General features: G+C 52.1%; 3 protein-coding genes across 4 annotated transcripts; 1 reads left to right on the top strand and 2 right to left on the bottom strand.

The window, feature by feature from the left end:
- Positions 1 to 4,556: 4,556 nt before the first annotated feature.
- Positions 4,557 to 8,354, bottom strand: CDCA5 (cell division cycle associated 5). Its single transcript, XM_068978990.1, has 6 exons — positions 8,264 to 8,354; positions 7,942 to 8,036; positions 7,803 to 7,868; positions 7,689 to 7,724; positions 4,863 to 5,300; positions 4,557 to 4,671 (listed from the first exon to the last, which is right to left on the bottom strand). Exons 1-6 carry the CDS (start codon positions 8,307 to 8,309, stop codon positions 4,591 to 4,593), a joined length of 762 nt encoding a protein of 253 aa, XP_068835091.1. The 5' UTR covers positions 8,310 to 8,354; the 3' UTR covers positions 4,557 to 4,590.
- A 208-nt stretch (positions 8,355 to 8,562) lies between these two features.
- ZFPL1 (zinc finger protein like 1) lies at positions 8,563 to 12,537 on the top strand. Of its 2 annotated transcripts, none has more exons than XM_068977958.1 (8): positions 8,563 to 8,698; positions 9,016 to 9,125; positions 9,435 to 9,546; positions 10,637 to 10,830; positions 10,923 to 10,995; positions 11,069 to 11,215; positions 11,465 to 11,588; positions 12,099 to 12,537. In XM_068977958.1, exons 2-8 carry the CDS (start codon positions 9,024 to 9,026, stop codon positions 12,283 to 12,285), a joined length of 939 nt encoding a protein of 312 aa, XP_068834059.1. In that variant the 5' UTR covers positions 8,563 to 8,698; positions 9,016 to 9,023; the 3' UTR covers positions 12,286 to 12,537. The 2 variants fall into 2 exon arrangements, with proteins under 2 accessions (XP_068834059.1, XP_068834061.1); XM_068977960.1 differs by having other exon boundaries at positions 8,563 to 8,711.
- An 81-nt stretch (positions 12,538 to 12,618) lies between these two features.
- Positions 12,619 to 13,183, bottom strand: TMEM262 (transmembrane protein 262). The gene is made up of 3 exons (XM_068979205.1): positions 13,007 to 13,183; positions 12,802 to 12,901; positions 12,619 to 12,695 (listed from the first exon to the last, which is right to left on the bottom strand). Exons 1-3 carry the CDS (start codon positions 13,181 to 13,183, stop codon positions 12,619 to 12,621), a joined length of 354 nt encoding a protein of 117 aa, XP_068835306.1.
- Positions 13,184 to 16,047: the final 2,864 nt, after the last annotated feature.

The raw sequence follows: 16,047 nt of genomic DNA, 5'->3' as shown, positions 1-16,047 counted from the left end.
CCTTGGGACAGGCGGGTAGGAAAGACTGAGCAGATGTGACACTTGAGCCAAAGCCACACCTGATCAAGGCGGAACTCAGCAGGTGAGGACCTTGCAGCAGCTCGGGGCCTGCACTGGGTCTCTGGACCCTAGACTGGAGACCTGGCCAGCAGCCTCACCCTGCAGTCCTCATGAGCGCCAGCAAGCAGTCTGGACCAGCAGGGCTCTGGGTTGCAAATAAAGAGAAAGCAGCATTGGGTAATTTAAGCTAACGAGGAAGGGTACTGGGGAGTCAGGGAACTCTGAGGAAGAAGACTCAAAGGGCCGGAGGTGTGGGATGCTGGCTGCCAGAACATGAGGACCCCACCACAGGACCCAACCGGAGTGCTCTGCCATCTCCACACTGGACCACAGAGGTCCAGGGCTGCCACTGGACCTGTGAGGCCTTCACCTCACTGAATCCTCAACGATCCTTCCCTCTCCTCCTGGTCCTCGGTCCAGGTCCTCATGCAGTCTGGCTGGTTGACTCAGGTCAGATGCGCATGTTCTGATCTCTGGGATCAGGGCAAGTGTCTGACCCCTTCATGCCCAAGGAGAAAAGCGGGTCTTGCTGTTGGGCCATTTGTAGGGGTTGACACTCTCGGCAGCCAAAACCTGATAACATCCATTACACGACTGCACGGGCAATGGGAAGTCATCAAAGGGTGTTTTTCTCATGGCTGCTTTTATTTTTTGGGGGGTTGTGCTGGGTCTTTGTTGCCGCACGCAGGCTTTCTCAAGTTGCCGCAAGCAGGGGCTACTCTTCACTGTGGGCTTCTCATCGCGGTGGCTTCTCTTTTGCAGAGCACAGGCTGTAAGCATGGGCTGAGGAGCTGCACATGCACTCAGTGTTGCAGCTCGCGGGCTCTAGAGCACAGGCTAGGCAGCTGTGACACACTGGCTTAGTTGCTCTGCAGCACGTGGGATATTCCTGAACCAAAGATCAAACTCGTGTATTTATAGGTACAATAGAATATACAAAAATGTATATATTACATTTTATCCATTCATCCATCGATGGTTATTTGTGCTATTTCCAACTTTTGGCAATTGTGAATAATGTTCCTATGAACATGGGTGTGCAAGTATCTTGAGACCCTGCTTTCACTTCTTTTGGATACTCTACCCAGAAGTGAATTGTATCAATATACATTTTTGTTATATACAATAGGTATGATGGAATATTACCCAGTCTTCAAAAGGAATTGATTCTGACACATGCTATCACATGGATGAACCTTGACAACATGGTAAGTGAAATGAGACATAAAGGAATGTCCCTGGTAATTCAGTGCTTAAGAATCCACCTTCCAGTGCAAGATCCCATGTGCCATAGGGCACCTAAGCTGAGTGCCACAATGAAGATCCAGTGTAGCCAAAATAAAAATAAACAAATTTTTAAAAACTTTAAGAAAGAAATGAGACACAAAAGGGCAAACATTCTCTGGCTCCTTATGGACAGAAAATAGGATGGTGGGTGCCAGAAGCTGAGGCAATAGGGAATAGGGAATTACTTACTGTCTTGGGAGGATGAAAAGGTTCTAGAGATGAATGATGGTGATGGCTGCACAGCATTGTGAGTGTGTTTAATGCTACCAAACTGTACATTTAAGATGCTTAAAATGGTAAATTTTATGTTATGTACTTTGTCACAATAAAAAAAAAAAAAAAAAAACCACCACTCTGGACTTGCCTGATGGTACAATGGACAGAAATCCATGTAATACACAGGGCTGTTGTTAAGGATTGAGTCAGATAACGTGTGGGATTATTGTATCAAAGGGTTTTAAGCAGGAGAGAAACAGCATCATATTTTGTCTCTTAGAAAACTCACTCTAAGGAGATCCACTAGGAGGCCAGGGCAAATGTCCAGGGGCCACAGAGGTGGGATGGAGAGGTGCTGAGGAGGTTTTGGCTGATGGGATGGGGTGAAGGCGAGGGTAGATCTACGGATGATCCCGGGTTCCTGGCTGTGTGACCGGGTCAGCAGGTGGTGTTGACAATAACACGACAAGCACAGAAAAAGGCATGCTGGTAGATGAGCTGAATTTGAGATGACTTCTGAGTTGAGAGTTTTAGAAGACAGTTCTAGATTCCAGTTTGAGCTCAGTAGAGATGTATGGTTTGGAGATAAAGACTAGTAAAATCTTGAGACTTCCCTGGTAGTCCAGTGGTTAAGAATTCACCTTCCAATGCAGGGGATGCAGGTTCGATCCCTGGTCAGGGAACTAAGATCCTACATGCCGCTGGGCAACTAAACCCACACACCACAACTAGAGAGCATGAGCACTGCAACTAAAGCAGCCTGCACGCTGCGAGGAAGACTCAGTGCAGCGGAAAAACCCAACAACCTAGGAAGTCTTGAGCAAGGAGGGGCATGTTTATTCTAAAAACGAGGAGGCAAGAGCAAGTGTAGAAAGGATGAGGAAAGGGAGAGTGGGGGTGCCACCTGCATAAAGATGCATTTATGTCCCTGGGCCTCCTCTGGCCTGGTGGGAGAATTCCTGGGAATCACAGCTTTGACTAGCTCCCCAGGGTGTTCTGCACCCACTGCTGTCGAGCACCCAGGCTGAGCCAGTGAGGAACTGGCTCCTTCACAGGAATCTGTCAAGGAGAGGAAGCAGGGTAAGAGCTGAGGGTTGGTGCCCAGGTGCTAAGAGTGAAGCTCTTAGCAGCCTCACCCCAGACCGACTTCTTTCCTGCCGGGACATGAGGGTATGGGGCTCCCCATCTTGGAGGAGTGACTGGACAGAAAACACAGACCTGGGGGTGGGAGTGATCTACCACAGGGCTATTGGAGGCCAGGCTGGCGGTCCCCCTTAAAAACAGACAACCAGCCCAAAGAAAGCATGGTTTCCTGGGTCCCACACCCTCAGCTCTGCCTTTGAGCCAACAAAAGAAAAGAGTCTATGAACAGTCAGAAAATTTTTTGTTTCTTTTAATTTTAATAAGTCTCAGTTTTTTCTTCAACTCTATTCTTAGTTTTTCAGGGACAGAGAGAAGTCTGTAGTAACAACACCAACTGAACATCATCTGGTGACTTCCGGCTTTCAGGACAAAGACAATTCCCAGTTGTCGTCCTGCCAGTCAGTGAGGACAACTCTCCAGGTACAGTCCAGTTCAAGGGCGTCTGGGTTCACCCTGGCAAAGGCGCTTGCGTGAGAAAGCATGAAGCACTGGACGGGTAGTCTAGGGCTCCTAGGCCTTGCAGAGCTTAACTGGTACCCACCAGGCCTGTGCCATTTAAGGGACCCTAACCAAGCAAACACTCATCTTCCCTGATGTCCTCTGCTATCCACTAGCCCCTCTGCATTCCTTAGCTTCTACTTCCATGAATCCATAATCATCAAAAGGCACAGTGGCCTGGGCTACTGCAGAAGCTGTGGTTGGGCAGCCATTGAAAGCTCACCTTTCACTAGTATTGAGAAAAGAGAAACAAGGGCTGGGGCATGCGGATCACCAGAGACAATGAGATGACCCCTTCCTCCCCCAAGTTCAACTCCTAGTACCTACCTCAGGCAGGGTCCTCATGTGAGAGGATGCTAAGGAAGCTGAAAGTTAAAGCTGCTATCAACCTGGCCCCTTTCTGGCACGTGAGAAAAGCTTCCTAGAACTTTACAAAACACTAAGGTCACCAGGACCATACAACCCCAAAGTTTTTCTTCTAGAGCTGAGTAGACTGTACACTTTATAAAAAACAGGTATGACTAACAAGAGGACGCCTTCAGCCATGGGCCCCTTCCCGGCCCTCTGCAGGCATCGACCCAGAATCCCTGAGCCTCAGGTTCTACGTTTCCTCGAGATACCTTCTTCATCTCAAGCAGCCATTGCTCCATCAGCCTGCATTTAACCCAACACCTCAGCAGCAACACACAGAACTACAAAATACAGCTTCCTTGTAGTAGACATTTATCGTCTGAGACACAACCAAGGCCTCCCTCTCTCCTACAAAAAAGACTCTATAGGCTGAGAGTCCAGATTCTTCCTCACAGATAGGACTTCTCCAATCCATGGGTTCAGTGCTCCCGGACCATCTACAGAATCTAAGAGGAAACCCAAGCTTCGCTACTAGATGGGCTCAAGGAGGGGAACCAAGCCCCAGCAGAGGTGACTCAGGAGAGAAAGCCCGAGGCTGGCCACGGCCCCCGCACCCGTCTCCGGCGGGCTGGTGCAGAACAGCAGCACGTCCCCACAGCAGCAGAGAGGTGCCCTCTCTCCCCACGAGCCCCAGCCCTTTAACCTCCTCTGGCTGGGCCAGTGATGCCTGCTCCCGAGTCTGTGGCCTGACTGGAAAGTGGCTGGGATACTCTGGGAGGCGAGGGGAGGATGGTAGGTCACTGACGACAGACAGGACACCAATGTGACACTGAGCCAGGGAGGTCCCCCTTCTGGAAGCTCGGATGGCTGCTGCCACTGCACCAACCCCCAGAGGACAGGCCCCACGTGCAGCAACAGCACACGCGTGGGGAACAAGACCAGCGCAGGGGACCCCAAGCATCTTTTCCACAAGGAGAGGGAACTATGTACAGCGGGAGGAGGGCAGAGTCTGGCCAGGGACACCCCGACTTCATCTCATTCAACCAGGAGATCAAAGCGCTCAGCGGCTTCAAACTCAGCATTCATGGCCGCGGCCCACTCATCCAGCTCCGATTTCTGGGGGAAGAGAAATGGGGGGCAGGTGAGTGGCGAAGGGGGCACGTCAGCTGTGCATCTCCACCCATACTCTGCAGGCACTGCCTTTCCACCACAAGAGCCAGGGCTGAGCCCCTGCCGTGCCTGTGTCCTGATGTGTCCCCCCGCGTGTCTGGCGTGGTAGCAGAGGAAGACCCCTGCCCCTCACTCACCAAGATCTCCGGCAGCTTTTTCTTCTTTCGTTTCTCTTTCACAACCAGAGGGGAGATTCCAGGGAGAGTTGTGTCTGGGGCCCAGGGCTTCACAGAAACCCTGGGGACCTCAGCTAACACTGAATCCACCACTGGCGAGACTCCAGCCAAGTCTTCAGCTGCCAGCAGCCCCTCAAAGCCAAAGCAGGACCGGCGGCCTGGGGTAGAGGTGGACGCAGAGCCCAGAGTCTCCAGGCGGCTATACGAGCGCCTAACCTTCTTTGACATTTCCAAGTCTCTGGCGTCCACGTCTCCTTTCCAGGAGTTGGACTCAGCACTCACGGGGCAAAGCACAGGAGTGGAGGGGGCAGTGACAGGGACAGTGCAGGTCTGGAAGAGGTCCTCCTTAGTGAGCTTCTTGCTAGGAGGGTTGTTTTCTTTCTCCGATAAAAAGGCGATCTGTAGCAGGACAGAAGAGAGAATGCCTCCGAGTTATTTAACTGTGTTACTGACTTCAAGAAAGGCCCAAGGATCTAAAATGTCCATCCAGTCACTAAGTCCTTACTGATCACCTGCCAGGCACTGGGAAGACAGCAGGGAAGAAAACAAAGAAGACACACCTGTTTCCACAGGGCTTCCATTCTAGTGGGAAAAAGACCAGAGGGGGACTCGAGTCACGTGTTAGAGGCGCTAAGCACCTTGGGAAGAAAACAGAACAGGATGGAGCGTACATGGGGTGAGCGGGAATTTTAAATAGGTGTAGGTCAATGTAGGCCTCACCGAGACAGACGTAGCACTTGAAGGAAGCAAAGGAGTCAGTCATCCAGAGGAGAACTGTCCTAGGCAGAGAACAGAAAGTGCAAAGTCCTGAGGTGAAACTGTGCCAGTCAGGGTCAAGGACAGAAGGGCAGTGAGGGTGAAGTGAGAGGGAGTGAGCCGAGGAACTGGTGATGGGATTCGAGAGGTAACGCGGGTGTTATAGGGCATGTTCTGCAGGCCATTATTTAAAGGGGAGGCCCCGGGAGCCATGGCAAGGTTGTGAACAGGAAAATGCTTAATCTGACATGTGTATTAAGATGTTCACACGCTGGTTTCTCATAATTCCAGCCTCAGCTCTAGTGCTGCTTCCTCAGAGAGACGGTCCCTTACCATGGAACGGAGGCTAGCCCCTCCTTACCTCTGCCCGTCACCCTCTGTCACAGTGACCCCTTTCCTGGCCAGCAAGATCACTACTTGATTTTGACTGTTTGCTGGTTGGCTGAGACCTCAACTAGAATGTGCACGTCCCACGTGAGCAGGTGTCTTCATCTGTCTGGTTGACCTGGCCTGTGCCCAGCACCTTCAGCAGAGCCCTGCATGGAGCAGGTGTTCAACACAGAAAGACTCAATTGACTTTCACAAAACTTGACACTGAGCTTTCTGATAACTAAGGTGAGAAACAGGACAAATTTAGTGACCCTTGTGGTTTAAAAGAATTTCACTAGTTATCATGAGACACTTCCTGGCTATAGGCTCTGGGGAATCTATCCCATCAGTCTTATTAAAAGGAATGCTAAACAAAATGAGGGTCACCCAGACTACCACTTTGTCAGTCCCTACAGCCATCTAAGTCCTTGCACATTTTTTTGGTCCAATATCTCATGAATTTATCATTCGGACAACAAATATACAAACAAAGTACTCTTGGCTATTCATAAGGCCTATCGGGAAGGCTTCAGGGAGGAGGTATCCTTTGAGCTGAGTCCTGTGTGATGGGGCTCTCCAGCAGTACTCCAGCAACACTCTGCTTTTACCTTACTTCATGCGCCCAATGTCTCACGTTAGGACTCCTTTGATGTCTTCCTACTTGGTCTTGCAGTCCCCAGAAGGCTTTCTCCAACCCATTCTCCAACCAGTCCCAAGAAGGATCTTTCTAAAACACCCAAGGCTGCCTCAGTAACTACCTTGCAACTCTCCAAAGCTGCCCACAGAACGAAGGACGAAGTCCAAGTTCATCAGGATCTGCTCTGGCTTAGTACACTCCCTCTCCTGACAAGGTCTACTGCAGACAGACCAAAAGTGCAGTTCCTGAAACCTTGTGCTTCTCCTTGTGGACTCCAGGTGTCTACAAACACAGTTTCCTTTGCCTGGAACACTGCTAACTTGTCTTCAAAGACTAAGTTCAAACACCTCTGTGAAACGTTCCCTGAGCTACCTGGTCTGGGTTAGGTATCTTTACAGCATCTACTACTTCCTCTATTACAGTCCTCAGCACACTATGTTATCCCTTGTTTTTCTCCCCACTTGACTAGAAGCCTCTGAGCTACTCAAAGGCAGGTAACATTTCTCATTCGTTATATTTTCAGGTACAGATCTTCTGTTAATGAGACACCTTTAACAATAATTTCTGCTAAAACAGTTCAAGACATTATAAGTTACTGAGTAAAAGAGGCTAGAAAGAAAAAGTAGTAAGATCCAACTCAACTTTAGAAGGAAAATGGTAGAGAATACCAGGGCATTAAACGCACCAAGTGTGTAGGAAGTAAGCAAGCCTGGCAACATATGCAGGTGTCCAAAGGCAAACTGTTTCAAAATACAGCAAAAACAACTCCCTGGGCAGACATGAATGAGTGAAAGTCGCTCAGTTGTATCCAACTCTTTGTGACTCCAGGCCAGAATACTGGAGTGGGTAGCCTTTCCCTTCGCCAGGGGATCTTCCCAACCCAGAAATCGAACCCAGGTCTCCCGCATTGCAGGCGGATTCTTTACCAGCGGAGCCACAAGACATGAGCAGCCATTATATCCCACCCCAGCTGTAGAGTGTCTGTCCTGGACTCCCCTTAACTAAGAAAATGAAAATGAACTTACCCGGGGGCTTCTTCGAGGAGAGTTAATGGATGTGATCTGTGGAGACAACGAGTTGATCACACAGCCGACTCCCGATCCTGGCTCTCCACCTACAACCCCTCTCTCAGCCCTCACCTCTACAGTATGGGCCACGATCTTCTTCAAGACGATGGGCTTTCTGACTGGAGCCTCCTGAGGCGCCTGGAGAAGAGGAGTGAACATGAGGTCTATATTAGCCCAGAGGCTTCCAGGGCAGGAGGAACCTGAGGCTCACCTTAGGCAAGATTTCCGGGAGGGTGTTTGGGAGATCAGAGCCTGATTTCCGCTGGGACCTCCGCAGAGACCGAGTGGGAGTTGGGGCGCTGGGTCCTGCAATCAGAAAAATTTAGGAGGTAGGGGAGGACTCTAGGCCTGAGTCTAGACAACAGTTTCTGAAGAAAGAGAGAGAAGGTTCCCAAACAGGCCCTTTGGGGGCGCCTTCCTTGCCAGGAGACGAGGGAGCCTTGGAGGGCGGCGGGCGGGGGAGGGGGTTCCTCACCGAACTGCGTCCCTCAAACGGCTCAACCCCACCTCTCCCGCGCGCCCCCTCCGCTCACCGGGGCACTGGGCGGCCCCTCCGGACCGGGTTCGTCTCTCGGACATGTCTAGCTCTGGTCTCTATCCCCTCTGCCGCAGGTGCCGCCACCAGAGCGCGCGCCAACCCGAAGGGTAAACGTTCGAATTACCCGCCTTGCGCGGGAGGAAGCGGAAGTGACGTAAGGGGGAGGGCCGCGAGCTCCGCTCACTCCTTTTTCCACCCTCCTCCATGTCTAGCGTCTACAGGGGCGGGGGGCGGGTCACTGGCACCCTGACGTCATCAGAGCGTGCCGCACCCGGAAGAGACGTGGCAGCCGAGGGATAATCGGAGCGTTGTGAGCTGGAGAGAGCTGGGCGAGAGCTTGGCTGAACGCGGTCTGACCTTCCGCTCTTCGGACCGGCCCTCGCGCCCGTGAGGACCGGTGCCGCAGCCGATTAGTAACACACAGAGTGGGGTCTGTGGAGAAGGTGGGGGCGGGGCATGGAGGGGGTGGGGCTCAGGAGGGACCTCTGGGGGCGGGGCCGGTGGTATCGGAGAGACTGATGGAGGGGCCTGCCCGAGGATGGGATGAGGGACGAATGCGGGGGTCTCAGGAGGCGGGATTTATGCAGGGGCCGTGGCCCAGAATATAGAGGGACGGTGGGCAGGAGTTTGGGGTTGGAGCGGATACGTGCGGTGTCTAGGGAAGTTAACAGTGGAAACAAACTGGGCTGGTAAATGTGTCGAGGTCAGCAGAACCTGGCTTCCTGCCAACTGTGACGCTTTCCTCAGGGTCGACTATGGGACTTTGCAAGTGCCCCAAGAGGAAGGTGACCAACCTTTTCTGCTTCGAACACCGGGTCAACGTCTGCGAGCACTGCCTGGTAGCCAATCACGCCAAGGTGGGTGTTCATGTTAGAGACTGAGCAGGGCACTAGGTGGGCAGGTCGTCGACTTTCCTCCAAATTTATGAAAGGTCTGGCCCTAGAATGGGGAGCTCCGCAAGGGCAGGGACTTAGTTTATTTTGTTCACTGTTGTATCCCCAATGCTTAAGACAGAGTCTGGCACATATGTGCTCAGTGAATGTTTATTGATTGGTCAAACAAAAGAATGAATCTCCTCTGTGATGACAGAAAAAGAGGCACCTGGGCCTTGGGGAGACGGGCTGTGGAGCCCTGGCTCCAGTTGTGACCCCCTTCTCCCACTTCAGTGCATCGTCCAGTCCTACCTGCAGTGGCTCCAAGATAGCGATTACAACCCCAATTGCCGCCTGTGTAACATACCCCTGGCTGCTCGGGAGACAACCCGCCTCATCTGTTATGGTGAGGCCTGGGCACCCTGGGGGTGGGGATCTGGACAAGACCAGTGTGACTGGTTTCCAGCGGCTCCCCAAGCAGCAGGACAGTGAGACCTTCAAGCTTGGGAGGCTGGAACTCAGATTCTGGTCCCACTAGGTAACTTACCTGCTGTGTGTGCTCAGGCAAGCCACTTTCCCTTTCTAGGCCTTAGTGTTTTTCCCTAAAAACTAAGCTCCTAGCTTCCTGCCTGCCAATCTCTCGGGTGTGGTTGTGGCTCTGAGCAGTAGCTGGCTGTACCTGTAGTGAGCTGAAAGCATGGGGCTCTCAGACGTTCAGGATCTACTTCTAATTCCAACATTACACAGAGAGGAACTGAATTTCCCACAGTAACGTCAGTTAAGAGAAGTCAACAGAGGCATGTGTCATGATCTTGACCCGACTCTGCTGTAAGAGCCTTAGCTCCACTTTTTGAGCTTAACGTATGTGTTTCTCACTGTGAGTGTGTGTTTATATGTTCATGAGTTAAACGCGTGTTGTGTCTTTACCTGTTAGTGTATTCATTGGTACTGTGGGTGAGTGAATGGGTCAGTGTTGTATATGAATATATGAGCATGTTGTGAGGTTGCAGAATTTCTGGGTGTGAATGCTTGGGTATTAGCATACTTGAGTGTATGTGAGAGTTAGTGTGCCTATAAGTGTGGATTTGGGGATGGCACTTGTGTTTGACTGCGTGTATATAAACGTGTACATTTGTGCCGATGGATGTGTACACGCATACAGGTGCTTGTGTATATGTCTAGTAACCTTTTGAGCTCTTAGCCCAGTGAGTTTGTGATGAGTGCAGGTGCAGAGAGGACTCCCAGAGAGGGTAGGTGGCATATTCTTCCCACTTCCCCCGACCCCCTAGGGGCTAGGCAGCCTGTTAGCATCTGCCCTATTTTAGACAGTGGTGGCCAGGAAGACCAAAGTCTTAAGGTACACTGATATAATCTACCTGGGAAGGAGGGGGCCCTGGGCTTACACATGTGTGCAGATACCTCTGCAGTGGGCTAGTGGACTAGGGGTCCCAAGTGTCTTCTTCATGTCTTTCCTCCACTACTTCGTGGGCTCTAAGATCTCTTCCACTGGGCCTGCCTCAATGAGCGTGCTGCCCAGCTCCCCCGAAACACAGCACCTGCTGGCTACCAGTGCCCCAGCTGCAGTGGCCCCATCTTCCCTCCAACCAACCTGGCTGGCCCCGTGGCCTCTGCCCTGAGAGAGAAGCTGGCCACAGTCAACTGGGCCCGGGCAGGACTGGGTCTTCCTCTGGTGAGAATCTTTCTGCCCTGGGTCCCACCTGGGCCAGAGGGGTGGGTGGGGACAGCACTGGGCAGACTGGTGACATCAGTTCTTTCCTCCAGATTGACGAGCTGGTGAGCCCAGAGCCTGAACCCCTCAACACATCCGAGTTCTCTGACTGGTCCAGCTTTAATGGTAAGTGGTACCCTCCACTGCTGATGGGGTCCTTGCCTTCCCACCCTGCTGACTGCTCTCTTCCTGCCCATAGCCAGCGGTAGCCCCGAACAGGAAGAGACAGCCAGTGCTCCTGCTGCCCCAACTTTCTACAGCCAAGTCCCCCGGCCCCCTGCCTCCCCGAGCCGGCCTGAACAGCACACGGTGATCCACATGGGCAATCCAGAGCCTCTGACTCACGGTGAGCTGGGGAATTGTCCAGGCCAGAGGGGGATAGAATGGGGGGCGGGTATGCGGAGGGAGCTCAGCAGTCCACCCACCCTCCCACCCACCCACAGAACCCTTCCTGTTCCGTCAGACGTCACCTCCCCACGATCCCAATATGCTCTGTCAGGCTGAAAAGTGCTAGGGTCTCCTGCCCTCCCCCCTCCCCACCCCTCTCTGGGCCAGTTTCTTGAACCTGTGGATGCTGGTGGCTCTGCCCCTGCAGCCTCAGCCCCGAGGAAGGTGTATGACACACGGGATGATGAGCGGGCACCAGGCCTCCACCGGGATTATGATGATGACAAGTACCGGCGCCGGCCAGCCCTGGGGTGGCTGGCCCAGCTGCTCAGGTACACAGGGTCAGGTGGGGCAGGATGCTAGGAACGAGGAGTTGGGGGAGTGAGAGCCAGAGGCCCTGGGGGGACGGTTTCATGATAAAGGAGGCCTGTCCTGGGTAATAACGGGACCTGGTGTTGGGGCCCTGCATGGAGGCCTGGGCTGGAGTGTGCCCCTCTCCAGCTCTTTCCCTCCTTGCTGCATATGAGTTTCAGACTCAGGCTCTTGAGGCCCCTTCCCACTCTGACACCTCCCCAGCCTTTGTGACTCCCTTTACGCCTGACACATTCTGGCTTCCAGAACATAGCTGTTGCCTCAGCTCCTTTGAGCTCCACGATCATCCTTGTAGCGGGCAGGCGCAGGGATGAGCCGCCCCCTCTGCCCCCATGGCACATTTGAGGAAACGAGGCTCAGGGCTGGTGGCACTGGGGCCAGAAGACAAGGGTCGTGGCTGGCACTCCTCTCCCAGCCGCAGGGCCACCAGGGACCTGAGGCCTGACCTGACTTTCCCCTCGCCCCCCCAGGAGCCGGGCTGGGTCCCGGAAGCGGCCGCTGACCCTGCTGCAGCGGGCGGGGCTGCTGCTGCTGCTGGGGCTGCTGGGCTTCCTGGCCCTGCTGGCCCTCATGTCTCGCCTGGGCCGGGCTGCGGCTGACAGCGACCCCAACCTGGACCCACTCATGAACCCTCACATCCGTGTGGGTCCCTCCTGAATCCTTGCCTATGGCTGGGCCAGCCTAGGACCTAGGAGCCTGAGGAGGGGCGTAGGGGAGGCCGCCTGGGGGGCCCTTCTCTGTTCCTCTCTCTTAAGCCTGAGACACTAAGATCCCAGACCCAAAGTCAAGTCCACCAGAGTGGTTGCAGGCTAGGCCTGGGGTCCCTGCAGATCAAGCATTTGACCTGCTCCTCCTGGGTCTCCAGCTTCCCCCGCCTCCCCATTCTTCCTGCCGACCAAAAGGAGCCAAAAGGTGGAAATAAATGATAGACTTTATTAAAACACCCGAAGCAGCCTTTTCCTTCCCCCTTCTCAGCCCGGGTCCCAGGCCTCAGTGGCTCTCTTCCCGGTACTGGATGGCGAGAAACTCCAGGGACAGGCGGTTGAAGAACATGGCCCCGTTGAGCACTGGGCAGAGGAGTCAGCCCCCGTCAGCCTTGCCTGCCCCCTCCTTGCTGTGTCTCCGCGTTCCAAAGCTTCCCCCTCCCCGAGTCCACCTTCCTCCCCTACTCACTCAGGATGGTCAGGGAAAAGCAGCGAAGAAACTTGTCATATGTCATCTCCGCGTAGAGTGACCCCATGGCGGCCCAGCAGATGCTGATCACCTGAGAGAACTGTAGGCCCCATCCCGTGGGAGAGTGGCCCCTGACACAACAGTGGGGTTTCCATCAGCCCCTGGGCCTCCCCGGACCACCTCTTGAGCCCCCGCCCCAGCCTACCATCAGGACAACTGTGTAGCGGAAGCTCATGCGGTCGTAGCGGTAGGTGACCCAGAAGTTGTGCACGTCGTTGGCAAAGACAGCCAGGTGTATGAAGAAGAGCATCAGTGCAGCCATGGTGAGAATCATGCCTTGTGGGAAGAAGAGCACAGCCACACGGTCCCGCCACCGCATCATGGCAGGAGTACAGACTCAAGGCGGGCGGCAGAGCTTGAGCAGGCGGACACTGTCCAGGAAGAGCAGCCGACCCCTCCGGTTCTAGAGCGCCCAGTCTGGAATAGCCGTGGGATTCTAGAATAAAAAGGACATTGTAAAGTACAAGATTCTAGAACGTGGGCTGGTTCCGGCCAATACAGCTGTGTTTCATGGGTGGCCAGGGCAGCTCTACATTGGGGGAGGGCGCCAGGCTAAACGTACAGAGCAGGGGGCCCTATCGTACGGAGGAGGGACAGCGCTCCTCATCCCCGTTTGTGCTCTGGTGTGAGTCTTCTCACCGAGTCCGCAACATGTCCACGCAGGAGGTAGTGTGGTCACCTTCCACAGATGAAGAACTGGGATCCAGAGAAGGGGCAGGGCATGTAGATCCTCAGGGCATCTTAGGTGTGTGTGAGGTCAGATGTGATCTCATTTATTCAAGTCTCTCCGGTGTAACTGGAAGGTGTAACCAGGTGAGGGCCGGCCTGAGCTGGATCACAAGCTACAAATATTTGTTCCAGCTTCTGATGGAAGGGACAGTGGATCCTCCATAGCTGTCCCGGGACCTTCCCACAACCTCCCAGGCATGGCCTGGAGAGCAACCGGCTTTTCCATCTCCTAGATGTTCTTCCAACATATGATGCTGACCAGCTCTCCCCTCTGCCACCTTCCCGCAGTTAGCATCCTCACACCCATCACCTCTACTCTGCCAGCAGTCCCAGGAGAAAGCTGGTATTGGTGGCACAAAGCCTATTTTACTCACAGACCTGGGGCACAGAGAGGGACTGTCTGCTGAAGTTTTCACAGACAGTAAGGGACTTGGTACTGAGACTAAGATCCAGTTCTACCCAAGGCTGTGGAACGGGCAAGAACAGAAGCCAAGAAAAGAAAATTGTGAGAACTCCAGGACTGCCAACAAAATAAGGCCGAAAACTGGCCCAAAATGGTGTGGAGGGATGTGCAATCTCCCAGAAACTAAAGGAGAAAAAGTTGATTTTTAACTTGGCCAGCCCTGTTTCCTCCTGCCTGACTGCCCCAGAAGTCAGGTCCCAGGCCTGGCCAAGATCTGAAATCTCCTGCCTTTGGAAGGAGTAAGGTTAGAACCTGACCCCATCAACGATGGTTGCTGCCCAGTGTCATTAATCACAAAACCCTCAGACCTCATCTTAACACATTGAACGGGTGATGCCTGTTCCCCCGCTGTGTTCACACTGTTGAAATACTTGTTCACACTGTAGTTTTCATTTGAATACAGATGAACTTTTTTTTTTTTTTTGGTTAGGTCTCCTACCTCAATGCCATTTTAAAAAGTTATCCAAGTAGAGTATGTTCTTGAGGAAGACTTGCATGATACACAAGCATACAGAGGAATCTTCCTCCGCACCCCTCCCACCACAGAAGTAACCCCTTCAACAGTTTGGTGAGTGGGCATCTTTTGAGTTCCTTGATGTAACTTCATACACCGGCATGTATGTCTCTACATGCATAACTTAAAAAAATCACGCCACACATATTGTTAAAATATAATTTTTTTAAAAGTTAACATGGGACTTCCCTGGTGGTCCAGTGGCTGAGACACTGTACTCCCAATGCAGGTGGCCCGGCTTGATTCCCTGGTCAGGGAACTAGATCCTACATGGCACAGCTAATACCAGGCACAGCCAAATAAATATTTTAAAAAGTTAAAAATATACTTGAATAAACACAACTAAGATATATTAACTCGTCAGTGAAGGGGTTCCCCCTCACTCGTGTAATGCATGATGAGGCGCTAGGTATTGATAGGCATTTGAAGAAGAGTGTTAGGATATGATTACTAGATACAAGATTGGTTGATGTCCTACAGGGCAATAAATACAAAATTTTGAGGTTATTTTTCCACTGCATATTTTCACTGGAGATGTTTCACATCTCTCCAACACTATCTAAATAGCAAGATCAAACAAATGTACACTCCTGTGGGTAATTAAATAGTCTTTGGGTAGGCTTGTGAAACAATGCCCCAGTATGGTATTGGAAGGTCATGCTACACTGTCTTTATTCCAACTGTTGGATAATTTTTCATAACAGTATTCTGCGATTTTTTTTAAAGTTTATAGATTTCCTGGAGTAGATGTAAATCTTTATACTTTTGTCTTCATTTTTCTTAAGATTATAGCTTCATAAGCTGAAATCTTCATATATACATTTTTAGACAGCCTCTGAATATCCCATAGATGTAGGGATCAACAAACTTTCTGTGAAAAACAAGATAGTAAATGGTTTTGCCTGCCAAAGAATAAATAAAGTGGTTTCCATTCCACCCCGGACCCCCAACCCATAATATGTTTCAAAGACCACACTGACAGAGTCTTTTTCTCCTTTTTCATCCACTCAAACTCCGTGTGTCTCAATTTGAACTCCCAAGTCTTTCCTTACCTTCAGCTCTTTACTTCAGTGAACAGCTGTGCATTTGTCCCAACCAGAAACCTGAGAATTACCTTCAACACCCCCGCCTAACCCCTCTAGGCAGCGCATTTCAACAGTCACTTGGAGGAACAAAGTTAGTCTTTCCGGAGTGCATGCGCTGTAGCCTGGCCAGGTTCCTCTGTCCATGGGATTTCCTAGGCAAGAATACTGGAGTGATTTGCCATTCCCTTCTCCAGGGCATCTTCCCAGCCCAGGGATGGAACCCGGGTCTCCTGCATTGCAGGCAGATTCTTTACCACTGAACCACCAGGGAAGCCTTATCAGTGAGTTAAGATCTACCAAGTGTGTCTTCTCAGGGTATAACAGGAGTTCTCAAATGTAAGTGCATCAGAACTACTTAAAGACTTTTAAAAAAGAAGCTAGGTCTGAGGGGAGCC

Source organism: Capricornis sumatraensis, chromosome 8 (genome assembly GCF_032405125.1).
Source record: "Capricornis sumatraensis isolate serow.1 chromosome 8, serow.2, whole genome shotgun sequence".
In the NCBI taxonomy this organism is placed as follows: Eukaryota; Metazoa; Chordata; class Mammalia; order Artiodactyla; family Bovidae; genus Capricornis; species Capricornis sumatraensis.
The sequence above is the reverse complement of the archived record's forward strand: the minus strand, read 5'-3'. Positions and strand labels throughout refer to the sequence as shown.

Coding starts and splice junctions, on each gene's coding strand:
- CDCA5 (XM_068978990.1), bottom strand. CDS start 8,309: ATGTCCGAGAGACGAACCCGGTCCGGAGGGGCCGCCCAGTGCCCCG. Junction 8,037..8,263: donor AGGGGCCGCCCAGTGCCCCG/GTGAGCGGAGGG, acceptor TTCTGATTGCAG/GACCCAGCGCCCCAACTCCC. Junction 7,725..7,802: donor TCGTGGCCCATACTGTAGAG/GTGAGGGCTGAG, acceptor TTGTCTCCACAG/ATCACATCCATTAACTCTCC.
- ZFPL1 (XM_068977958.1), top strand. CDS start 9,024: ATGGGACTTTGCAAGTGCCCCAAGAGGAAGGTGACCAACCTTTTCTGC. Junction 9,547..10,636: donor AACCCGCCTCATCTGTTATG/GTGAGGCCTGGG, acceptor GTGGGCTCTAAG/ATCTCTTCCACTGGGCCTGC. Junction 10,831..10,922: donor CAGGACTGGGTCTTCCTCTG/GTGAGAATCTTT, acceptor TCTTTCCTCCAG/ATTGACGAGCTGGTGAGCCC.
- TMEM262 (XM_068979205.1), bottom strand. CDS start 13,183: ATGATGCGGTGGCGGGACCGTGTGGCTGTGCTCTTCTTCCCACAAGGC. Junction 12,902..13,006: donor GCTACACAGTTGTCCTGATG/GTAGGCTGGGGC, acceptor TGGGGCCTACAG/TTCTCTCAGGTGATCAGCAT. Junction 12,696..12,801: donor CTTTTCCCTGACCATCCTGA/GTGAGTAGGGGA, acceptor TCCTCTGCCCAG/TGCTCAACGGGGCCATGTTC.